General features: G+C 41.6%; 8 protein-coding genes across 10 annotated transcripts; 5 read left to right on the forward strand and 3 right to left on the reverse strand.

Annotated features, from left to right (window-relative positions):
- The first annotated feature begins 2376 nt into the window (after positions 1-2376).
- Positions 2377-14251, forward strand: LOC108600951 (beta-1-syntrophin). 3 transcript variants are annotated; one of them, XM_017988799.2, is made up of 8 exons: positions 2377-2459; positions 6315-6615; positions 6674-7119; positions 11784-11993; positions 12062-12363; positions 12425-12619; positions 12682-13056; positions 13120-14251. In XM_017988799.2, exons 2-8 carry the CDS (start codon positions 6374-6376, stop codon positions 13201-13203), a joined length of 1854 nt encoding a protein of 617 aa, XP_017844288.1. In that variant the 5' UTR covers positions 2377-2459; positions 6315-6373; the 3' UTR covers positions 13204-14251. The 3 variants fall into 3 exon arrangements, with proteins under 3 accessions (XP_017844288.1, XP_017844286.1, XP_017844287.1); XM_017988797.2 differs by having other exon boundaries at positions 2378-2459; positions 12062-12369; XM_017988798.2 differs by lacking the exon at positions 2377-2459 and adding an exon at positions 3499-3593 and having other exon boundaries at positions 12062-12369.
- On the reverse strand, positions 8201-9117 carry LOC108600952. The gene has a single exon (XM_017988800.2). The coding sequence runs from the start codon at positions 9061-9063 to the stop codon at positions 8251-8253; it is 813 nt and encodes a 270-aa protein (XP_017844289.2). The 5' UTR covers positions 9064-9117; the 3' UTR covers positions 8201-8250.
- A 191-nt stretch (positions 14252-14442) lies between the features above and the next one.
- Positions 14443-15752, forward strand: LOC108599004. The gene has a single exon (XM_017985780.2). It carries the CDS (start codon positions 14834-14836, stop codon positions 15698-15700), a length of 867 nt encoding a protein of 288 aa, XP_017841269.1. The 5' UTR covers positions 14443-14833; the 3' UTR covers positions 15701-15752.
- A 1119-nt stretch (positions 15753-16871) lies between these two features.
- Positions 16872-17303, forward strand: LOC108599003 (ficolin-1). The gene has a single exon (XM_033293726.1). It carries the CDS (start codon positions 16872-16874, stop codon positions 17301-17303), a length of 432 nt encoding a protein of 143 aa, XP_033149617.1.
- Positions 17304-18375: 1072 nt separating this feature from the next.
- LOC108599111 lies at positions 18376-19196 on the reverse strand. The gene has a single exon (XM_017985900.2). It carries the CDS (start codon positions 19161-19163, stop codon positions 18399-18401), a length of 765 nt encoding a protein of 254 aa, XP_017841389.2. The 5' UTR covers positions 19164-19196; the 3' UTR covers positions 18376-18398.
- A 937-nt stretch (positions 19197-20133) lies between these two features.
- Positions 20134-21157, forward strand: LOC108599035. The gene has a single exon (XM_017985815.2). It carries the CDS (start codon positions 20496-20498, stop codon positions 21009-21011), a length of 516 nt encoding a protein of 171 aa, XP_017841304.1. The 5' UTR covers positions 20134-20495; the 3' UTR covers positions 21012-21157.
- A 522-nt stretch (positions 21158-21679) lies between these two features.
- Positions 21680-22581, forward strand: LOC108598946. The gene has a single exon (XM_017985716.2). It carries the CDS (start codon positions 21739-21741, stop codon positions 22339-22341), a length of 603 nt encoding a protein of 200 aa, XP_017841205.1. The 5' UTR covers positions 21680-21738; the 3' UTR covers positions 22342-22581.
- Positions 22582-23779: 1198 nt separating this feature from the next.
- Positions 23780-24480, reverse strand: LOC108598340. Its single transcript, XM_017984958.2, has one exon. The coding sequence runs from the start codon at positions 24372-24374 to the stop codon at positions 23820-23822; it is 555 nt and encodes a 184-aa protein (XP_017840447.2). The 5' UTR covers positions 24375-24480; the 3' UTR covers positions 23780-23819.
- Between the last annotated feature and the right edge of the window lie 3 nt (positions 24481-24483).

Genomic DNA, 24483 nt, shown 5'->3' on the forward strand with positions numbered 1-24483 from the left:
CCATCATTTGGCTTAATTCATATCTCGCGCGACGATTGAGCGGCACTGCAGGTGGCAAGCGGTCAGATAAAATATCTGGTGCACATTCGATGCTCTGATGTCCATTGGCCACAACAACATGAAACCCCACAAACTTAAATTGCCGGGCAGTCACAGGTATCATGCCCGCTGGACTCATATGCGTGTCTGTGTGTGTGTTTGGTCCGGTTATTGGGGTGCATCGCTTTTGCATAGTGTGAAATGCAATGCAAGGGATTCGAAAAATTCCCAGGCGTATGGTGAGCTTTCAGAGATGGCCATCTAATAAATTCAACTAATTAATGGCGAGTATGAGAGCAGCCTGAGATTGACTCTTAGCCACGCACCTATGCATGCATATGTATGCCTGTGCCAGAGCTACACATTAGCAAAAATCTACATGATATTGAGATGCCAATGACGATGGCGTTGCCGTTGCCGTTGCAGTTGCTACTTGGCCTTGCCTGATCAGGCGCACAACTGGATTCCTGGCCAGAAGCGTTGTTGCTTTTTTTTCTTACCTCTTGCTCATTACAGGCGTGGAGCGTGGCGGCGACGTCTTTAGATACAGATTTCTTATCATTAATTAAACTTAAGCATGTTAGCTACCGTGTTCACAGATATCGAACGCACTCTTGAGCTCGCAAGCTCCTGGCCAACAGTCGGCACATGCCTTATCGCGAGCATCCAATCGAGCTCGCCGGCTGCTCTACCCTTTAACCTCAAGTGCAGTGCGGGCGTGGGCAAAGGTTAAGTAACTTGAATAGCTGCTGCAAGCTTATAGACGGATATTTAATCAAGTGAGTTGGGATTTTTATACGATTTGCGTCGGCTCTCTGTCAATAATGTTATGTATCACGAGAGCGACATAATTACCTGCCACTTATGGCTATAAAAAAAGTTATGTGCAGTTTGCAACCTTTTGCTGGCAAGAAACTTGAAACTGGTAACGCTTACATATTCAAATGCCGACCACAGTTGCAGTCGCCGCGACTCAACAGTTGAAGGATTTATGTTCTTACAAACCGCTCCAAGGCGCCTAACAAGTGAGTCAACGACGGTGATGTAGCTCCTGCTGCTGCACCAGAGCAATAGATTGATCGTCCAACGTTATTGTTATTGTTGCTGTTGCTGTTGTTGCTTAAGTTGTTGTGATCGAGGCGGACCATGGGGCGTATGTGCAATGAAAATTCGTTGTCGTTTAGCGCCTCCGACTGATTCCCACCAGCAGCGGCAAATTCGCTTTGATCTGGGTGCTTGCAATGGCTGTGAAGAGGTTGCAAATCTTCCAGACATTGTTGTTGCTGCTATTGAACGCGTTGACAAGTCACAGAAGCATTGTGTTGTCTCTAGCAATCGCCGCGAAATCATGGCTGGGCAGGGCTACGCCCACATTGGGTGAAATCATATATGGGGACGGCTCCAATATTATAATTACAAATTAGAAATTACCATACATAACTGTGAAATGAATTCACAACTTTCAGCTTGTTACGAGTATTCGCCAAATTGCGTTTTAAACATAATTTGTATATGTATGTCGGCATGGCAGTTATGCGCACTCGTAATCACGTTCACAGCTCGTTAGGCGAAACTTTGGCCACAACCCACCTGTAGCTGTCTGGGCCACATCCACATATTGGCATCACCAACGCTGTATTTTGATCATTAGTTGAGTGCGTTTGCATTTGTGCATCTTCATCGATTTCACCACTTGGCGCGCGGCACATAATTGGCCAGGCCGGGTCAACCGAGTGCCGAGAGCCGCCGGCAACGCGCAAGAGGCAACAAGCTGCAAGTAACAATCAACAGCCAACACCAGAAGAGCCTGCAATATGATAGTTGTTTCTGTATGTGTGAGTTTTATTTTTTTTTTTTTTTACTTATTTTGTATGATAATGATTACCAATATTGTCTGGCGGTGAAAAATGCGTCGAATGTGTGGAAAGCTCTTGCAGCAACGACATATTTTCTTCCCAAAATCTGGTGGCTCTTGCATGTTCAAATTCTCACATGCTAATGTCAGGAGATGGCCAAGGGAATTCTCAACCGAAGAGTGAGACATTCATGCACCCGTTGCATACGGTTAGCAATGAAGGCGGATGAGCCCCCGCAGAAAGTCAACTATTTATTATTTGCTTTGGTTATCAACATGCTTTGAGGCGCTCTATAGTTGCAGAAGCCTTGTATTTATACATTTATAAGTACATACTATTCAAACTGTTTACATTTACCCGCCTTATGTTGATATTTTTGCCAACGAAAGCAATAACAATCGTAAAGTGGTGGTCGGGCGATAAGAGTTGTGGTAGATGATACGCACTGTTGCTGTAATTACATCGGCCTAACATGAAGTTAACAGCACTGTTAAAAGTGTCGTCGAAGTGAAAGGTTGTCTTGTACTCGTGCGTGCGTTTTATTTGTAAAAACGTAAATAAAAGGTATATAATATATACTAAATTTGTTTATTTTCCAATTGTTGCAAGTGAGACTCAAACAGCAACTAAAAACTGCAATGTGCACACTACATACCTTATATCAAGGCTATTGAAAGTGTTTCTTTCAAACTTGGCCAATAACAAACAAGTTTTAATACGACCGATGAGACTGTTTAAAGTTATAATAGTGTTTAGCATAATTACGAACTTAATTGCTTAACAATGATCAGGCGCTGCTGTGACAGTAATTAAAAGTTACAACAGATCTAAATCTAGACTTGGGTGATTATTTTCTAATTGTAACGAGCTTTCTGCGCGCCGCTGTTTAAGCCGTCGTTTCCAAAATACAAGCAATATTGACCAAACGTAATAAAAATAAAAAGCGATACGGTTCAACAATTCGTTATTTGTTTCTGGCGTTGGTAAAGCTCAACCACGAAACGTGAAGAGTGTAATTAAATAAAAATCATTTGACGCAAAAGTCTTTAATAGACGCTCACACACATGCACGTATGTACATATATGCATACACACAGACGTTAGTTTGTAATTGGGTGCGTGTGTGTATAGAAATGCTTCAGTGCACCAAGTTTTAGCGCATGCGTAGTGTAAAGTTGTAGTCGTAGCCAAGTTTTAAATAAATGCTTAATCGTTGAACTAAAACGTAGTGAAAATTGCAATAATTGCAAAAATAAGAGAGTAGTGCAAAGTTTATTTTATGTATAACTTTAAAAACAATGCTGACAATGTTAAGATTTATTGGTGTTGTGTGGGTTTCCCGCCACACTCTACATCCCAACACATTCACACTTATAGACACACACACACGCATACCCAACTAACCAGTCAAACGAGCCGCACTTGCAGTTTCTCGTCACTTCGCTCACCTCCCACTACATTTACTACGCACGCTTTGCCGAAAAGCTTTTTTCATTTGTGTGCGGCTCTGCTCTGCGCCGGCGTTTGCGTAAGCTTTTTCTTTCATTCAACTTGCTTGAGCGTCAAGCGTCGGGCGTCGCGTCGCTGTTGCGTGAAAGTTAATTCCGTTTACTATCGGCATTCATCAACATCATCAACGCGTTGGCGTTAGCACTTTGCCATCCATCCGATCCGACCCGACCCTTCGCTGCATTCTTTGTAAGTCTAGTGGTGTATTTGGTCTTTACTCTGCCGTTGCCGTTTCTCAGCGTGTTGCCGGATTTTATATTAAGCATTTAAGACATAAATGACATTCATTTTGCGATATACGTTGACAGATAACTGTAATTTCGTTCTCTAGAGCTGAATGGCTAGATATTTTTCAATGTCTACTTAACAAACAAGTGAATTAAATTTATACACCGTATAAATACAAGTATATATGAGTGTGTGCAGTGTACAGTTTTAAGTGCTTAACCTAATCAGAACAACATGCTATGGAGACCGTAAGTTGAAGAACTTTGTGCACAGCCTTTTGTTCGTTTGCACCTTTTGTCATTATGCCTTTCCTCAGGCTAACGAACAATGAGTAGGCAAAGTAAGATATCGTACTTAATGAAGCTGCATCATCACATTTTGCATTTCATGCAGTCCAAAGCAGAAAATTTGCATTTTCACCTCCTCTGGATTTATATTTTTCTCCATCGTTAAGGCTCATTAGGGTAAGTGAGCAGCGAGCTAGACTTTAATTAAAACAAAGAGTAGACAACTGTGTAGATAATTAATAAGAGTGCATAAGATAGCGTTATTTATAACATTTTGTAATTATTTTTCAATGAGATGCATCATTTGGCTGGATTTACACAGTAGTTGTAGTTTCGAAAACAAAAGTCTTACTCGGTATCTTTAAGATACAACTTGAACATTGTTGCACTTGCAGCTTAGCAAGAAAAATCGATTTCCACCAGTTGAACGGGCACAGGAGTTGAAAGCAAACGCGACGTTGTTAAGAATGATTAAGAGTCTCACCGCACGAATTGCTGGTACAGGTGCCTCAAATTGGCAGTAGCTGTTTACTTGGCTGTGACCCCACAAGGCCAAGCTACGGCTTGAGCGCACGTGTGAACGTGCGTATGTGTGTGTGGCATATAGAAATAGCTTTTGTGCAGGTGCATAACGTATACTTAATGCTATGTAGACTCAGCATATTTCTTATTTTATAACTATAAATCATATTTAAATAATAATTTTTAAATATAGTGTATAGCAGCAATCAGCGTTGTTAGTGACATTTTTGTGTAATAGAATTATGAGCTACGTTCGTTTACGCACACAGACAATCATGCAAATATACGCACACAGACACATTCAAGTGCAAAAATTCCGCGAATGCCTGCGGCCAAAGGAGCAGCGTATAAATGCTCTTTTGAAAAAAAATGCTCGTTTGCAAATTATGATTTTACGACTTTTTGATCGCGTAGGCCACCATGCACACAAACACACACCAACACATACAAACGTACCCACTTACACAAGGCTGCAGCAATTGCTTTGTTTTTATCGCCCACGCTGCAGCACACACACATGCACAGCATATATATGCATGTGTCTATGTGTGCATGTTTGTCAATACAGAAATCCCCATTCAATCAAACACATGCAAAATAAAACTAGCTCAGGCAAAACTTTAGAAATTAAAACTAAAATTAAATAAAATAAAAAGGAAATCTCTTTTTATCAAAACGAGCACAAAAAAGTGCAGCAAAATGCAATTTGGAAACTTTGTTTTTTTTTTATGTAATCTGCTGCAGCAGCTGCTGCCAGTTTTCCATGTTTTCCGTTGCCTACTTTTGGGGGGAAGGCACAGACATAAAGGCCTTATAATTTATGACCCGCCTAGCATTAAATTAGCCAAAGCGCAGCATGAAAAATTGCCCCACCAATGGCACCATCGGCTACAAGCGAGGCTCGTAAGGTTCCCAATGGAGCCCAAAGCACATTCGAAAAGAATTGGCCATGTATATATGGTAAATGCATAGAGCGAGAACTTCAGGCCCTGATTTTACCCGCAACGCATTATTCTTTGGTTTTTTGATTTTGATTGTTGCATGACATTTCACTAATGAGGCACAGGCGTTATGTCTAACTCGGGTTGGAGCGATATGACATGTGTTCACAAAGCATTAGCCTTAGCATTAATAAAAATGATTATAATTATAAATATACGAGCAATATTAATGGAGGTTTATCTTGAATATATCGCAAATATATTGATTTTCGTTAAATCTCAATTCCAGTTTTTGTTTTATTTTTTATTTACATATAAGCTCATTGAATTATTACCTGTTTTTTAAGATTGTAGCTTGTGTCTAATTACAAATATATTTGCCAACGACTGTCTGGGTCGTCTCAAGTATTTGGTGCGTGCAAAGAGTTGAGTGGCCTTCGGGGCAAGCTGCCTGTAAACATTGCGATAATTATAAATGTTGCACAATAAGTACTTTAAGGTGGGTAAGGGTAGGGGGTGGAGGTGGAGGTGTGGGTGTGGGTGGAGGAACAGAAGCAAAGTCAACGGAAAGTCACAAAGTTGGTAACCGACTGCAGTGGCAAAATGGCTTCCTGTTCAAGAGTCAATGCGCACACATACGGCAAAGTGAGAAAGGAAATGACAGGATATGAAGAACTGAGTAGCAGTCAGCATGTTCACAGGATACAAACAATTCGCTGCGTTTGCATTTTGCCTGCGGGTGTCGTTCTTGCCACTTGCTTCTTTTTTGCTTATGCTGGCCTCAGGACTTACCTGAGCAAACATTAAATTAAAGTGTTCAGAGAGTTGAAACCTTTTTTAAAGCATCTAAAGAATGCTGCTCAAAGTATTTGTATACGGAATTTGCTTGAGATTTTAAAATGAATTTCGAACTATTGTGTTCTGTTTTGCAGTTTGCCGTGTATTTGAAATGTAGAGCGCCCTTAGCAGAGTGTATAGATCAATAAGCCAAATGGTGGAATCGTCAAGTTTGGGGCGTACGCCGCCAGCCACTCAGCAGCCCGCCCTACATCAACACTCGCCGTCACCATCGGGTATGCGATGCGGCAGTCTAGAGACTCGAGTGCGTGGAGCCTGGTACCGTGTGCTGGTAACACTGGAGACGGACTTCTTGGCCATAAGCCTGGATGAGTCCTGTGAGTCTTCGCAGAACTCCAGCGATGGGCAGTCCACGACCTTGAATGGCACACTGAGGTGAGTTGCATGAACGAAGAACATGCTCAGTTGTTAATTTCTTCATTTTTTGTTGCAGCGGCGGAGCTGGTGCTGAACAGAATGGCACGCTGCCGAGCTCAGCCTCGTTGCAGGGAATAGTTGTGCAGGATACTGAGCTGGATGGCACAGGCACTGGCACTGGCAGCAACGACAATGGCGACTTTTGTCTGAACAACAATAACAATGCGGATGCCGTGGGGTTGGACATGTGCGAAGTACCTGACCATGTGGCCAATCAGAAGCGACACGTGCGCATTATTAAGTCCGACAACAATGGCCTGGGCATATCAATCAAGGGTGGCCACGAGAATCGCATGCCCATACTCATCTCGAAGATCTTCAGGGGCATGGCCGCCGATCAAGCGAAGGGTCTCTATGTGGGCGACGCCATCCTGACAGTAAACGGCGAGGAGCTGCGTGATGCCACCCACGATGAGGCAGTGCGTGCTCTGAAACGCGCCGGTCGTGTTGTGGATTTAGAAGGTATGTATGCCACCTCTTCCGCTTTCATCAAATTTCATCAAATGCTGACATTTTTATTTGCCAAAAACATTTGCTCGGCAAATGAGTGCCAATTGCACTCAGAAAAATTCAGATATGGTGATAAATAAATGTAAGATTGTCTGCTTTGTTTTTATTGAACTTTGAAGAAAGCTTTTAATTAATAGTGTGCTTAATAAGATTTTCTCAATGTCAATCTTTGTTTTCGAATTTTAGGCTTGCGTCGTTCTGAGTGCTTCCAGTGCTTGTTGTAAATGTTTTTGTAATTCTCCCAAATTCTAATTTTCGTGACCACTGTTATAAGTAATTAGTTGGCCGCTTTCTCTTTCATATAGAAAATATTTTTAGCACCGAACAATTTAACATTTGAACATTTCTCGCCGTGTATTTGTGGGATTAGTTCACAAAACATGCGAGTTACTGTCAACTGATGCCATTGCAGTTTTAGCTGTGTACTGTTATAGTTATAAATCCCCCAACAACAACAGCCACAACAACGGCAACAGCAAGAGCAACAACATGAACTAAACGACCACCAGCAATGTCGCCAGTTTCTCAGTTGGCTCTTAGCTCTTGATTGCAGTTAGTGGCGTTGGTTTGTTGGCCTGTAGGTTGCCTGCTTGACTGCTTGTTTGTTTGTTTTTGTTTGCCTTGGCTTGGAAATGAGTAATGAGAAAAGTTTTTTATGCGCCGGGCTTACCCATTAAATTTGCAGCTTAAAGGCTAGTCTGATGATTGAGCATAGCTATGGGTTACAGGAAATATTTTGTTGAGGACCATATGTGAGATTGTTGCATTCTGAATGGTTTCTATTGGGCCCAAATGACCAGCCACTATATTTTCATTTGTTTAAAGTGGACGGCCGCACTTAACTTCTTGCAACAATACTAAAAGGGTTTCGACTAGAAATATTAACTGACCAGTAGTTATTTACGTGATTTTTCTGGCTGTGTAAGCGGACGCAATTATTCAAAAAACGAACTACATTTGAAAAAATATGAGAAATTGTTGTGCTTGCTTCCGCCATGTGCGGATATTCAATTATTTATAGTTTTTAGTCTGTATTTACTCATAGTTCCATTTTAACTATTTACAATTGGCAGAGAGTTTTGATTAGTTGCGTCGCAAGCGTTCGCTGCGTATACGTTGACGTGCTTGTTCTTGTTGTCGTTGTGGCTGCTCGACGGCCAAAACAAGGCGTCCGAATTGTGCACCATTGCCGCTGATGGGTAGCAGTATTAGGCGTCCGTTTGCTAGGCCCAGGGCGGCATCGTTGAGCTCTTCCTCCTTGTCCGCAAACACTTCAACCTGTGACTCCTCCGTCTCGAGCTCATTGGTGGGTTCCCTTATGTCTGGTGCGCCATAGCGTGTGTTAGGTGCTCCATAGGTATTGGCTGGAGTTGCAGCCACTTTGAGCGCCACTTCAGTGGATGTTATCTCGTCTTCGCTGCCTAGTGGCGTCGCCGACTGCTCCTGGTCCAGGGCAGGCAGATCAAACACAGGCTGCTGCTCATCAGCAACGCTATCAACGGCACCAAAATTTTCAACCGCCTCACGTACTGGAGGCTGAAAGTCTTTGGCGGGCACCTGGGCAACCACCTCTACGGTATCCTCTGCAGTTTCGGGTGCGCCATAGGTATTGGCTGGAGTGCGTGCCTCTTGCTGCTGCTGTGGTTCAGTTGCTGGTGCATCAAAATTTTCGGGTGCAGTTGCTGGTGTGGTTGTGGTCAGTGGCTCCTCCAGCTTGGGCTGTCGCTCATTCGGCAGCTCAAAGGCAATCCTAGGACGGAAACCAGCGGCTGGATATGGAGTGCTGGCCAACTCCACTTGCCGCTGACTCTTCAGCTGCCGACGCTGTGGCATTGCTGATATGCTAGCTGTGGCAAGCAGCAGTAGCACTAGGCTTGTTCCTACAAAAGACTTCATGTTGCACTTGGTGTTGCTCGACCGGTGAATGCTAACGGTATGTGACTGGCTGCTGCATCGCACTCAGGTTTTATAGCGCCCTATAGCTGTTTATAGATTCTACATCAGAATTCAGTAACGGTACCAAGGTCAGTGAGGTTTAATTTTCGGCTATGATAACGATAACTTTTGCGCACAATATTAACAATATATAAATTTAACTATATTGATGCCCATCAACGAGCCATTCGACTCAATGTTAATGCTGCTTTAATATGAAACGCAGCAAGCCCACCCCAACCTGCGCACGCCGCCCGCGTCTTTAAATCACGTACCCACGTCCAACTCAGTGTCCCATTGCACGCCCATGACGACGTTGCCGTCATCGTTTAGTCAACGTGCCTTGCATTATATACAATTGAATATTTTCGTTTAATTTTGCACATGTTGCTGATCCATTTCGCCAAAAAAAATAAAAATAAATAAAAAACAAAGTCAAAGTAAACCGCATAAATTCGAGTAAATTAAAAATTGGTTCATAAAAAATTGCAGTTTATACCCATAAGTTAATTCATATAAACATATTCCTTAAAATTAATAACCATTTAATATAATTTGTTGTATGTGCTCAACTCCACAATAGACTGGCCTTATAGTTTAGTCTATGGAATCAATTTTATTATGTTTAATTAGATTCATATGCCTAATATATATGTCTACCTGAATATTCTGTTTTCCCCTTGAGGCGCTTTAAAACCAATTTTCATTTATTAAATTTAATGTCCCCAGATCTATAATCACGTAATTTGGCACAAACGCGCATTCAAAATCGCAAAATGGCAATCAGTATGTACCTATTTCCAAATGCAGGCGCACAAGTTGAGCATCTCAATCCCCAACTTCAATTTACAACTGGGCAAAGTTGTTTTTCCCAGTCATGGGTGTGTCGCCTCACGCCATTAAGCCCTGCACTCCACTCATCTCATTGTAATTTAAATAAGCTGGGATTCCGTGTGCCAACTTTTGCCGTCCAGTTGCACAAAAACTATTCCGCACTCCTCGCTCCCGAGCTCACGCCCACTTCAACTCCACAACTTTCAACTGCGAAATGTCAACGCCAAGGCGCTGGTGACGACAGCTGGCTTTCTACTTTGGTCGCATACTTCTCATCTGCTGGGCTCCATTATCAATGGTTTTTACAGCTTGGCATACTTTTGTGGGCTTGCCATATACTTGGAATCCACGGGAAGCCAGCCAGCCGGAGAGCATCTCGCCCAACCCCTCAGCTCTTCCTTGACCAACCCAAAGTTTCTGCATCGCAGCGCGTGAGAATTTGCTCTAAAAACTCTTTAGCTAACAACGGTTGCTGACTTTTTTTTGTTATCACTACGCTGCGCCCACAGACATGCCCACTGACTGGCTTTGGTCTTGATTTATGGGAGTGGCTAGGTGGCATTTGCGGAGGATTCGAAAAATTTTCGCAGAACTTATACACCTGAGTCCGGATGAACAGCTGGCCTATCCGCTGCCTGGTAGTGGTATCAAGATTTCGGTAGCGTCATCGATAATATCGATATGTGATCATAATTAAGAGCGTTTCAACTATGTTAGTAATTGTATACTAATGTTAGTTGATTATGGTAAATAATTATGGAATGAAAGATACGAAATCTTAAGAGCTTAGCTAAAATCATACGTATTATATAATGATTAGTAATTGTAATTATTATTTAAATATATTTTATTTAAAGGCTGAGCTAATCATTAAATAACAATTATTTTCCGGCTTACCCACTACCCAAGTGCAAGTTTTCATTATTAGATACACAGCTGTGGGCCCTTGGAGTGGTTTTGTCTACGCTGCAGCGCCGAGCTGGTTATTTAGATTTCATAATTTCCACTGCAAGCAGGTTGTTGTCAAATAAGAAAATTCATTTTAAAACTAAATTGTTAATGAAATAATTAAGTGAAAAGTAAATTTATTTAAACTGTGTCCAAGTACTTAGCTTAGCAGTGTTTACACACACACGCACACACCAGAAAGTTAAAGTTCATCAATTTTGTTTCCAAATAAATTTCAATGCGTAATTGTATGTTAATATTTTCATTTGCATTTAAATGATTTCAAAACACTTGAAACCGTCATTGACTGTTTACACATTTGAGAGTCTGATTTATTCTCTTACACGTATACATATGTACTCAAACATCCTGCTCTGTTTTGTTTTTATTTATTTACTTTTTGCTCTGAAATAGTTAGAAGTTTATTTACACGAGAATGCAAAAATTTACACAAGTTATTATTGCGTTGCGTTTGTTTGCTATTTGGCTTGTTTGCTGCTTAATCCCTACAGCAACCTCCAACCTCCAACCCTGTTCTCAATTTTCAGTTTTCTCTTCACCAACGTGCACTACGTGCTACTTTTCAAATGCCAGCTAAGGATGCTGTGCAACAACATTTTTTTGCTTACTTGTGCTTGTTTATGTAGCGCTGTTGGTTGCATATATCTAAATGCAAATGTTAGCTTAGCTGGGGTGGGGCAACTGCGTTCGCTTAAACGAGAGTCAAACGCAATTAGTGTGCAAATATTAATAGTATGAGGAGCAAGGAGCTGCATTAATATTCCTACTTGATCGACTTTATGTCTGCGATAAGTGGTGAAGAATAACTGAATGACAATTTATCCAGTATCTTGCATATTCATGGGTCCCTATTAATGCTTCATGTTTTCCATTTACAGTTAAATTTCTGCGCGAGGTGACGCCATACTTCCGGAAGGCGAGCATTATTTCGGAGGTGGGCTGGGAGCTGCAGCGTGCCTTTCTCTGCCCACTGGGGCCGGGTGCACCAACATCTCCACCAGCGCCAAAGACAACACCGCGCGCTGATACGCGCTACATACCGCTGCAGCTAACTCATCTGGCGCGCAATCTCAAGTACATCGATCCCGGTAAGTTGGCACGTAGCGACAGCAGCTTATAGACAACATTTGACATGATATTTGCAACGTGCTTACAGAGAATCGCTGCCTGGAGCTGCACTCGCCGGATGGCGTGCACTCGTGCATTCTGCGTGCGGCGGACTCTGCGGAGGCACTGGTCTGGTTCAATGCGCTCCACTCCGCCATGGGCAGCAGCACGCAACGTGCTCTGGTCGAGGCCAATCGTGCGTTGGTAACTTTCATGGGTGAGCTCAAGCATATTGGTTGGCTGAGCAAGCGTCTAAATGGAGGCGGCAGCTCCGGTGGCAGTGGTGCCGCCAGCGGTGGCAGCGGAACATCGAACAGTGGAGGCGTCCTGGCGGGCGTTGCTCCCGAGGTGGTAAGCGTAAGTTAAAAGCCAACTCTTTAAGTCGCAGAAGTAATTTCCATTTCCATTGCAGCCCAGCGGTCGCTCCAGCTCGGAGAGCTCTGATGAGAGCGACAAATGGCTGCCTATGTTCGTGGCGGTAACAGATCGCGAGTTTCGCATATACGAAAGCGCTCCCTGGTCTGTGGAGGCCTGGGGTCGTCCGCTAGAAGTCTATGCATTGGCCACAACGCGACTCGCCGGCGCGGGAAACAACTCCTCCCTTAATGTAAATACCGTCGATCTATTTTTTCTCTCTCATTACATTACTCATAAATTCGCGGTTTTCAGGGTCAGCAGACGACTGTGTTCTGCGTGCGTTGTGGCACCGCTAGAGGAGTTTTGGTTTATTGGCTACGCTCAGAGACGCATCGGGATATGGCCGCCTGGGCGCGAGCGCTCGTTCAAGGCTCACATCAGGCCGTCAACTTGCAGCGAGAGTTCTCGTTTCGCTGTCTGTACCAAGGCAGACAGTGTCAATTGGTTGTGCATATTAATCGAGGATTCTTTTTGTACGATTGTGGGGGTTTCGCTTCATCCACGCCCACAGCTACGTCGGCGGCTACTAAAACGCAGCTTTGGCAGTTTGCCTTTGATAAACTGAAAGGCTCCGCAGACGATGGCACGCGCATGTTGTACTTGGATTTTGGAGACGATGGCGAAATTGTAAGAGTACCAAGAACCGCCTAATAAAAAGCCTAACTAATGTTTTTCATATATATTTGACAGGAACTAGACATGGAATGCTGTCCCAAACCAGTTGTGTTTGTGGTGCATAATTGTTTATCGGCAAAGGTTCATAATATAACCTAGGCTGTTATAAATGGAGGGAAAGTGGCAATCTCAGCGCAATGGATAAATTCAATTTTAATACAAATTGGTTATTTATTTTTAATGTATCATGTTAGAGCTATTTTGTAAATAGTCAAATTTGCTTAGGCGCTTGCACATTATTTAGTTCGTTCGATTGAATTTTTACACAATCAAAATTACACTTATACATTTGTTATATAGACGGTAAACGCATTTAAAATCAATGTGTGATTGAAAAATTATCAAATTACGCTAAGCTTATTTCTCATTCATTCAGTTACAAATTGTATTGCGCTGGATGAAATAGCCTTTTGGCATGCCATATGCATAAATAATTACGACCTGGATAGTAAACTTTAGCAAAGATGTTAGAATTTAGCGAGTGAGCATTGCGTTCTTCCCGATGGGCTATCGATAAGTTTTGTAGAATTTTTCACAGCATGAAAGAGGGAACTATAACAAATACAAACCAGCACAAACCAAAACATTTTTATATTATAGGTAGATGTTATTTTATACATATGAGAGAATGATTGTGATTTAAGTGTGTATGAGTGTGGGTGTGGGCGCTCAACTGCTCGTTCTATAGCCCGACAAAACCATTTGTATGAAATTGAATATCTACAACCTAAGTTGATTGAATACATGTTGAACAATAATATTGTAATTGTACTTGACTAATTATATCTTTTATCTAAGCGAAGCACACATATCTCGATGTACTAGATCATACAAGTATAGCATCGAAGTTGATATCGATCTTGATGCCATAATTATAGTAAATATGCATATACATATTTATACTATATTAACCCATTTCGCAACTTCCCACTTTAGACGTACACTACTGATCGAATATATTCAATTATAAATTATAACTTACATATTGACATAACATATTCAACTTTATAAAGATAGAGTATTTCTTTAACAAAGGCCCCTAAACACAGAAATAAAACATGAAACAAAAAATCATATGCATAAGACGTACAATATTTTTAACATAAGTAGTGTTGAATCTTTACCGATAAACTTATAAAATAATACAAGAAAGTCGTAACGTTTTGTTCTTATTCTTTTTTGGGAATCGTCAAGTTCATAATGCCTTAATGGAATGGGGACCAAACTGGAAAGTATTCTATAAAATTAGTAGCCTAGTGTGTGATTTACTATAATTATTTATTCATAAGTTTCAAATTTTATAAATTTGTATTAAAGCAACAAACTCAAATTCACGCTTTGTGCGTGACCTGCATAGCCATCTGGAATAACTCGATTAATGAATAGTATATAGAGCTTTGCATATAGCATATTGTGCTGACGAGTATGTTCGAGAATGCGATCTTGGGAATGACCATCTGTGACCATCGTGGCGCTCGATGGGTCGGCTTAGAGTGTAACGAACGATAACACGATGACCACGTTTGTGACACTGTCCAACAGCCACCACCAGCACCCACAAAAACACATACACATATGTGTAAAACAATACTTCCGGCTTGGATCAGCCTGCGGAAGCAGTTTACCGAATTGGAGGCCCAGGGCCATTGGAAGCAGTTCGGCGATGTATAAATATGTGCGCTGGGAAAATGTCAGCGTTTAGTTGCTAACAAACGGACAAGCATAAAAAATGTGGAAAAGATTTGCGATCTATGCGGCACTGCTACTCTGCTTGGCAACAGTGCACACGGCTGTGATACGCCAGGAGGCAGAGGCTACAACAACCACTCAGGAGTGGTACAGTACTACAGTAAAGCCAGAAGAAAGCACCACAATTGGAGAGACTTTACACACGATTGCGGTGAGTCCTGACCAGGAGGCAAGCGTAAGCGTTCAGATTGGATTAGCAAAAATTGAGCGTGCAGTCAACTCAGATGTAATTGAAGATCAGTTTGGTGGACCTGAAGTTCCTATTAGGCCTCAGGCAAAATCAGCCGATCTGCTGCTGCTAAGCACGCCAGCCAAGCGGCCCGCTGACGCGGAGCAACAGCTAGAGGAACAAGACGAGAATGAGGCAGCCAATGCTGGCAGTGCTGAAGCTAGTGTACCCACCACGACCTTGTCCACTTTGCAGGATGGCACCACAACGGAGCTGACTGAAACAACAACAATGACAGATCAGGGCAGCGATCGCATAGCAGCCACCACAAAGCTGTTTGCAATAAATGCAACAACAGCTGCGCAGGAATTGCCCGAGCCCAACGTGGCCGTAGCCGTCGCCACAGACAATGCCACTACAATTTCGATTGCCGAGCAACCGCAACATGTTGCTAACAATTACGTGACCGTTGATTTAACTCTGGTGCAGCCAGAGTTGGATTATGTGCTAGTTGATGGCAGCAGTGATTTGGAGCTGGATCTATCATCCTTTGCGACACACGATGAATTGCAACTGGGCTCCTTTACGCACATTGACAGCGATGTGCACTCCCAGCCAGTGGTACATTCCGTGGAGATTGTGCCTACCCGTGTCAACTATTTGCATAATTTGCATTAAGATTTTATGTTGAAATACTTTTTATTTTGTTATCTCTTCAACTACGAGAAATATTTTTAAATCGATAGCCAAAAAGCTTTTAAATAAAATATAGAAAATAATACCAGAATTTTTTGTTATTATGTATAAAGCTAACCCATAACTATAAACAAATTATAAATAATTTTATTCATAGCAATATAAAAAGTTCTGATGAGTTCAATGCACTCCCTCGAAAATCACAAGCTATGAAGCAAAATAAAAATAAGCAATCAGCTGAACGCTCTTGGAGCAGGGCAAGGGTAAGGCCAGACTGACCAGTTGCAATTCAATGTCGAAATTACCACTCATGGGATGTTAATGCATGCTAGGCACGTTCCATAGCTAATACTTTGCACATCCGTAAGTCAAATATATAAACACTACCCTCTAGCTCTGTCTAATTATTAAAAAACAAAAAAAAAAAAAAAACACATGCTAATTAATGCAAGATAACTTTATTGATAAGTAAGCTGAAACAACTCGATGACGTGATAGCTTCATATCTACTCAAGAACTATGTTAGTATACAAGTCAAATAGTATAATCAAATAATATTTTAAGATAGTGGGTATGTACTAGAATGACGCAGACACATATCGCTTGATTAATAGTAAGCATATGCGATATCTAATCAACGTATTAACTGCCAGCTGCGATTTTAGTTCTTAAGTGCAGTTCTGTTCACACAGTTCAATTTGTGTTCTCCCGCAAGATACTTCTATTTAATTTTGTTATATCGTGTGCTATGGATAACTCGTTTGAAACCATACCCGACAATTGTGTTGGTGAAAACACGAAAAACAGCAACACCAGTTGTCTGAAAGCAATGCGAGAGATGTTGGAAAATTCGTTCGTAACAAAAAAAGAAGTTGATGAATTTACAAGTTTATTGAAAACCAGAGATCATGAGGTAAATCAGCTACGGACTAAGTTGTCTGAATTGTCCGACGGCCTTACTGAAAAAGATGCTAAGATAGCGTTTTTGGAAACAAAATTAAAAGAATCAGAGGCTATAATAGATGAAAGCAGTAGGCAAATTGCCATTCACGAGGAAAATATCGCAAACCTCAATATGAAATTAAAGATTAAAGACAATTTAATCAATGAACACACTATTCTAATTAATGGCCTTATGTGCTCATTAAGAATAATGGAATTGCCTGATATCAAGCCCTTCTTGGTTACCTATAATGATAATATAGCGGGACCGGGCTGGATTGTTATGCTACGTCGGGTTGATGGCAGTGTGGACTTTGAGAAGGACATGAGCAGCTATGTTGAGGGATTTGGTGAAATACAACGAGATTTTTGGCTTGGACTGGACAAACTGCATAGACTAACAGTAAATCAGCGACATGAGCTATATATTCACATTGTTGATTATGAAGACGAGACCCATTTCGCCAGATATGACCACTTTATTGTCGGATCAAAAGATGAAGAGTATCGTCTGAAGTCTCTTGGCAAATATTTTGGCAATGCTGGCGATATGATGCGTATTAGCGAAAAGATGAGTTTCTGGGTTTGTCCAAAATTCAAAAATGGTTGGTGGGACTTACAGAAAGGCATACCACACGGGTAAGATACATCATAAATTTAATTAAATGAAATACATCAACTATATAATTCATTGTTTATGCTATAGTAATTTTGAAGCGGCCGATTTTCTAGAAACAAGATTGAGCAGCATAACTTTTTATTTCTAAATTGTTGGTGTGCTATAAATCAAATTAAAATAAAATTTTAATTTGTATAGCAAAATAGTGTAAGTTGTTTAGTTTGCTCCATGAGTTCCTTTCAAATTCAATTTCAATAAAAACTATTTAAAAACGTTTTAAATAATTTCTATTAGAAACATCATTTTATTAGTGTACATCGCTATTATGCGAAAAATGTAAAGGCTTATCATGGTACATTTGTGTAATCTTATCAATATATATATATAGGGCAGCACTTTCAGTTCCCAGCAGTTTGATTTTAATAATTCAAGACACACTTTTATTCGAAAGGAATTAATAAATAATAATATTGATAAATATAATAAATAATAATTGATTGAGCCACAATAAATTATTGCTTAGAAAATTCACCAGAAGTTATGTGTCAACATATGTAGGCCAAAATATGTAGTTCAGCTTGCTTCGACGACGCTCGCAATCTGGAAACTGAATTTGTTCCATGAACGGAAACTGAATTAAACTTACATTAAAAAAACAAAAAAAATTTTGATTCTGAATAGAGAAAGAGACAAACAAGCTCAGTGCTGCCTATCATTAGTAGTTTGCCGAACATATCGCCGTCTCTATCTCTCTTGACCTTTATGACCAAACTAGCAGAGTCTTCTCCTACTCTCAACTATAGTGCATTTCTAAGCACTAAAGCCAACAAGTGCACACTCATGTACAATATTTAAATTACACTTATTCTCCAACATATGCTTAAATGTTAAAAAGACTAAGCTTTAATAGAATATTTAATTATTTTTCAAGCATATATTTAAATTGAAGATGCTCAGTCCATAAAAAAAGTAAAATAGATAAAAAAATGCATAATTTTGAGACGAAAAAAGACGGTAAACGAGTAAATGTTTTATAAAATATAGTTTAATAAAAAGTATGTAAATAGTTTACTATTATCTGTAAAATTAAAAAAATAATAGTATCCGAGCATATCCTTCTCACCAGCGCTGCTCCACATGAGTAGTATAGGTAAATCCTTGTCGTCTGGGCGCTGTTATGAGTCGCTGGGATCGCAGAGGTATGGCTACTGGAACCATGCGGTCACCAGGCGGTCTAACAATCACCACAGCTGGTTCACTGATCACAACACTTTCGGCATCAGGCTCGGCCTTATAGCCGGGCTCCGGGGTGGGCTTAAGAGGATTTGTACTGACACCACAGACGGGATGATTTGAATTATTATTTGGAACGGCTGCATCAACCGATGAATTGCGTGCTGTCAGCTGCTGCTCCAACGCCTTGAGCTCTGTGGGCAGGAAGAAGGCACGACTAGGCCGATAGCCGGCAGCGGGATATGGTGCCTTGACAAAAGCACGACCAGAACGCGGTTCCACGGGCGCTGTTGTAGTTGTGGTGCTGTCCATTAAGTCGATCGTGGTTGTGGTGCTCAGTCCTAGTACATCTGTGGTGCTGGTTATTTCACTATCAAAGGGTGATTCCGTTGTCGTTGTGAGTTGATCTAATCCAGAGCCCTCATTCTCACTTGCTTCCCCCGGTAACCAGAAAGCACGTCCCTGCGGTCGGCCAGCTGGCGGATAAGGTGTGGGTATGGGCGCTACTTCTCGACTCACCGCCTGCTGCACATCATCCTCCTGCACGCTGGCCGCATAGCGATTGATGCGTATCTGACGTGCCCCAATACTGTTAGATGCCCAGAGGCAGAGCAATAGCGGCAATTGCCAGTGAATTCTAAGTGAATACATTTAAGTCGCCCGATATGTGCCAACTGTTTTGCGTATCGGATGCGCCTCCCGTTTTTATACACTGTTCTCGTTGTCTGAGGTTGTCTAAGGTCTGACTCTAGCGCTGAGTCCGAGTCCAAGTCCGAGCGCGAATGCGAGTCGTGGCTGCTGCCAATGAAAGCGAGAGTCGGTTCCTCCGTTTCATTGAGACTTATTGGGCGCTCGGTTATTACATTAAATGATTTATTTGTATTTGCTTGTTGCGCCTGTGCTCGCTTCTGGTGTTGGCCAGCGTATCTGCGTCCACCACGTTCCAATCGTCATGTTCTATGAAACTTAAATGCGTTTCGTACGTGATAAGCAAATCAATATCCACAGTCTGGTCAGTCGTAATTGAAAGCGAAACTTGTTGTCAATTGCATTGACTAAAGCGAGGAGACCCGAGTATTAGAATTTTATTAAACACTTATGAGCGATATTTATGCGAGCAGCGACTGCAGCATGAGTCTCCAAGGGCGTCCCAAAGCTATTTTATCGAATAGACCTACTTCGAAAATACAAACAAATATGTGCAAAGGTAATTTATAATTGTTATTATTCACATTAGCTTAAAAATAAAATATAATTTATTGAAGCTAATAATTTTTCAATAACACAATGGACACTAAGCCTAAAGAAGAATTAGCTTACTATAGAATCCAATTTTCAAATTTTTGTCCATGAGTTTCTCAATTGAATAATAATTCCAAAGAATAACAATGATAATAAAACCTAATGTAATTTATATTACTTGCAAGTCCAAAAGTTAAATCCAGATTCATATTACATGGCGTAGTCTTCAATGGTGTAAATCAAAAAAATTTCTATCAAATTTTTCTTCAACTCTTGCAGAAAATATGAATGGGAAATGCTAAAAGTTCTTATTTTAATATAATTGCAGATCGAATTAAATCACGGCAATTCAAATTGAGGCTGACTCTAGTATGTAAAGTTGACCCAAAGTGGTACTAAAAGACTGTTACAAGGGGTTTATTTATGGGTTTCAGCATAAGTCAATCAGGCCGTCTTTAGGACTAATGCCGCTGGAATTGGACGCACCGATTTTGGACTGATTAATGGCGGAACTATAAAATTAAATAATACAGCACTGCTGCTACTTCTTTCTTGTCACGTCGCTTGCTCATAAAGCTACCGATCTGGCACTCTGAATAGTGCAGACAACGTCAGAGCGTGCGCCAAATAAGGATTCCCTAACTCAGGCATGGGCATAGAGCATGGAGCATGTGGCCAACATGCGACGCATTGTCAACTAGCTTTCGGTCCTAACTATAAAAGAGCACCGCATTGCTGCCAATGGCAACAGTTGTCAGCGCAATCTTCTTAGCACCACATACACATCCGTACACCAAATCCTGCAAAATGTCCAAGCTTCAAATAATGCTCTTCGGCATTGTCCTTTGCCTGTTGGCTCTCAGCGAGGCGCAGTCTCAGAATCAGCGCCAGCGTTATCAGCAGCAGCGCTTGTTCCGTACACGCTCTCGTACTTTCGCGCGCCAGGAAGTTGCGCCAGCGGACGCGGAGGCGGCTGTCACTCCCTACCCTTCGGCGGATGAGCTGAAGCCAGAGGTACCATTCGATGAGGCAGCCGCTGCAGAGCCAACGCCCGATGCCGTCTATGGACCCCCAGAGTTCATGCCCGATGAGGTTTATGGCCCACCCGACGCAGCTGGCAACGATTTGCCCGCTGCCGCAGACGTCCCCACCGAGCAGGCGCGTCTTGTGGCCGCCAGGCGTGCGGCCAACTATCGTCGTGCCCAGTTACAAGCAAATCGTCGTCCTGCCAAGCTTAGCGCCGTCAGACGAGCCTAGATTCCTGCTCCATGCGAGCGCTGCAACAGCTTGACTCAAACCCATGAAAATCTACATGCGATCAATAATGTTCACACACACTCACACTAACACACAAGTTTTGACTGTAAGCAAATGACAAATAAATTGTTTGGGATTAATGCCAAAACAACCAATGCTTTTAAATTGTTGACAGTCCGTCTGTCTGTTTGTCTCCCTGTCCGATGAATCACAGTGATCGGGGCTTGCTGCTCCCGACAACAATTGATAAGTAAACAGTAGCCCGGGGGCATGGAAAGGTATGGGGCTGGAGGGAGAAACCAAAACCGGTTCCAAGACGCACGCTTAAGCGTCATAAAATAAGAAACTGATGACGAACCAGATTATCTACAGCCACCTGGGTAACTCCCTAACCGCAAGCAAACAAGCTTCAGTAATTGCGTTGCAACGAAGTTAAATTACTCTCGCTGATATTTCTATTAAATCCAAATTTCAATTTAAATTTTAAGCAAAAATTTGCATAGCAAATGCTCCCAGCGGTCTCTCAACCAAGATGTCTCTTATTGAGAGGTCACTGAGAGCCTCACCCGCTGTCACAAGCGATAAGCCCAGCGCTAGCTCCAGCTGAATCTGTTGAACGCTCAGCAACGTGTGGAGCTTATATATATAAAACATTTGCACTGCTGTCGACTCTCAGTCGTAATTGAGCAACGTGACGTGCATAACGCTGTGGAAATTGTTAGCCAAGATGTTGAACAAGTATTATATTTTGACCTGTATGGCGCTGCTGGAGCTCGCCCAGGCGCAGCGTCCCTCCTTTGCGGGATCTCGCCCGCCAGACGGCCTCAACCAGAAGGATAAATATCAAGGCACCAAGAATACCGCCGTGGAGAACAACGCAGGCGTAGCGATTGCCTCTAGATTTGGCGAAGACACAGTTCCTCAGCAGTCGCAAATTGTTACCCTAGCCTACGGAGCAGTACAAAAGCCGCCTATGGGTGTGCCACTAGTTTTCCCCATTAGCAACAGTGCTGAGCCAACCTCAGTGGTAAATCGCTTTGCTGAACCAGAACCAGCAGCACCAACGTCAACTATTGCATCAGGATCAGCTTCCACACCGAGTGTCATCTTTAGCAGCAGTTCGAGCAGTAATGTAAATCCCATGCCTAGTGGCAATGCGCTGCCCATCGACGCACATGGTGATCGGAATCTTGTAAATCATATAAGCCAACTGCCGGCGGATAACCAACCATTCTGGTTTCTCAACTATCAGGCTATTGAGGCACTAAGGAACAACTCGAAGCCAAATGTGGGCGCACTCGAAACACGGGGATCTTTCTTTGCCGGCTAATCAGCATACACATACATACATATTAAGCATTCAAGTTTTTTTTTAAGTTACTATACAACAAACACATATATTTAGTAGATGTTTATCAGCGAAAATACTACTATACATCAGCGGGTATGTACCCGCATATTACATATATTCATTGATATTGACGCGAAAATCACGAATTCGGAAATACCAAAGTCACAAGCAATTAAATGTTAATTTTCTTAATATAATGAGATTGCAGTTGTGGTTTCATTTCATTACATGTTATCCAGACGCAAAAAATATATATTATATGCATATTTATAGCTTTAAGTGAATTATGCAAATGATTTTTCCTTAAGTTTATATTTCATCAGTGTTAATTGAGCAGGAAACAATAAGCTTTAATATCTTAATTTGAAAAAATTCAAGATGTCATTCCTTTCACTAATAACTAAATGTGAGTGTATTCCCAAAAATTATACGAGAGCAGACGGTACACGGCTTAAGTTGAAAATAACCATACACATAACGGAATTTTTTGTTATTTTTTAATTATATTTCGCTTGCGGGTATTTATAATAGTACAGTTTATTATGTTATTATATTTGCATATTTTTTTTGCACAAATATTTTCTAATATAAATAATAATCGAATGGGAGCTATTAAAAGTTGTTGCTTCTGCAAGGCGCGTTCAATATAAATTAGTTAACATACAATTTCTTTCATACATTTTTCTATCTAGTTCAGTTAATTATATCTATAAGATATTATAAAGTTGTGCCAATGTATGTAACAGGGAGAAGGAAGCGTGTCAGACACAATGAGTGATTCGTGATCAGCAAGACAAACTGAATCGATACAGCCATGTCCGTCCGTCCGTCTGGATAATATAATATAAGCAACGAAAACTCAGAGGCTATAAGAACTAGACCAATCAATTTTCTTATGTAGGCGCTCAAATACCCGAGTAAAAATGCTTTTATTTCACTTTTTAATTTTTTCCCGCAATATTTAACAGAATATTTTAAATAAATGAAATAAAAAGGTTTTGTCATGGGTCGACGGGTTTCAGAAAGATCAGATAATTAAATTAGGTATTATTCCATATTAAATTTTTAATATAGACAGCAGGTGCGCCTAAAATTTTAAGATACTTTTTTTTCTTATTATTATGACTGAATATTCCCTACAAAAAATATCTGATTTTAGAGAATTAGGCACCTAAGAGATTTCTGTAGGACCCATGATAGTTATTGCTACGACTTAAATAATACAAAATGTATCAATGGTTTTGAAATTTTCCAATGTTAAAATGGGCGATTTGCTCCCGATATAGCAAACCTGGAAACCGAATATAGTCTCTAAATATTATTGAGCCTGCGATCGGAGAAACATTCGAACATAAAAAGACTTTTATTTTAGTTTCTAATTTTATTTAATAACTCAAGCTTTGGGTGATCAGAAAATTATTATGATGTAAACAAAACATCTTATCCATTCAACCTGTTTACCACGTCAGCTGCTGAGGCAGTCCATTGTAGGCAACTACGTAGGGTTGTTGAGCACCCACATAATACAACTGGGGAAGCACAGCCGGCTGGGCAACAGTTACAGGAGTGGCTGGTACTGCGGCTGCCACCTCTTCCAGGCGTGCGGTACGTTGAGGCTTAGCAGAAAATCGCTGCAGTCGGCTTAGGCGTTGGCGGTTGCTGAGCAGGCGCAAGCGAGCAGATGAAGTGGTCGTCTCCACTGAGTTGGCGTCCGCGTCCAAAGCCTCGATCTCAGACTCCTCGGTTTCAGGTTGGAATTTATTTGTTTCTGGGTCCTCTTCGGCGGGCAGCTCATCCACGTTGGTGGAGGGTGGCGGGCCGTAGATAAGTGCGGGCTCCTCGGGTTTCAATTCGTCCGCCGAGGGATATGGTGTCGGCAATGCCTCCTGTCTTGCAAAGGCCACACGCTGACGATTGTACCGCACACGACGTGACACCTCAGCTCCAGTATTGGCCACCAAGCTGGCAACGAGCAGCAGCAGCAGCGAGCTAATCAGTTGGTAACGCATCATGATAGTATCAGTGACTGTGACACTTTGTTGCGGATTGTATATGGAGCTATTACTTTTATACTCGCTGTGTTCCGATGGCCGCGGCTTATAGCAATTCTAAACCCCACCG

The sequence above is a fragment of the Drosophila busckii genome, chromosome 3L (genome assembly GCF_011750605.1).
Source record: "Drosophila busckii strain San Diego stock center, stock number 13000-0081.31 chromosome 3L, ASM1175060v1, whole genome shotgun sequence".
NCBI classification, from domain to species: domain Eukaryota; kingdom Metazoa; phylum Arthropoda; class Insecta; order Diptera; family Drosophilidae; genus Drosophila; species Drosophila busckii.

Excerpts from the sequence above, each read along its gene's own strand:
- LOC108600951 (XM_017988797.2), top strand. The coding sequence starts at position 6,374 with ATGGTGGAATCGTCAAGTTTGGGGCGTACGCCGCCAGCCACTCAGCAG. Across the intron at positions 12,620-12,681 it reads GAAACAACTCCTCCCTTAAT|GGTCAGCAGACGACTGTGTT; the intron begins GTAAATACCGTC and ends CGCGGTTTTCAG. Across the intron at positions 13,057-13,119 it reads TTGGAGACGATGGCGAAATT|GAACTAGACATGGAATGCTG; the intron begins GTAAGAGTACCA and ends TATATTTGACAG.
- LOC108600952 (XM_017988800.2), bottom strand. The coding sequence starts at position 9,063 with ATGAAGTCTTTTGTAGGAACAAGCCTAGTGCTACTGCTGCTTGCCACA.
- LOC108599004 (XM_017985780.2), top strand. The coding sequence starts at position 14,834 with ATGTGGAAAAGATTTGCGATCTATGCGGCACTGCTACTCTGCTTGGCA.
- LOC108599003 (XM_033293726.1), top strand. The coding sequence starts at position 16,872 with ATGGAATTGCCTGATATCAAGCCCTTCTTGGTTACCTATAATGATAAT.
- LOC108599111 (XM_017985900.2), bottom strand. The coding sequence starts at position 19,163 with ATGTATTCACTTAGAATTCACTGGCAATTGCCGCTATTGCTCTGCCTC.
- LOC108599035 (XM_017985815.2), top strand. The coding sequence starts at position 20,496 with ATGGCAACAGTTGTCAGCGCAATCTTCTTAGCACCACATACACATCCG.
- LOC108598946 (XM_017985716.2), top strand. The coding sequence starts at position 21,739 with ATGTTGAACAAGTATTATATTTTGACCTGTATGGCGCTGCTGGAGCTC.
- LOC108598340 (XM_017984958.2), bottom strand. The coding sequence starts at position 24,374 with ATGATGCGTTACCAACTGATTAGCTCGCTGCTGCTGCTGCTCGTTGCC.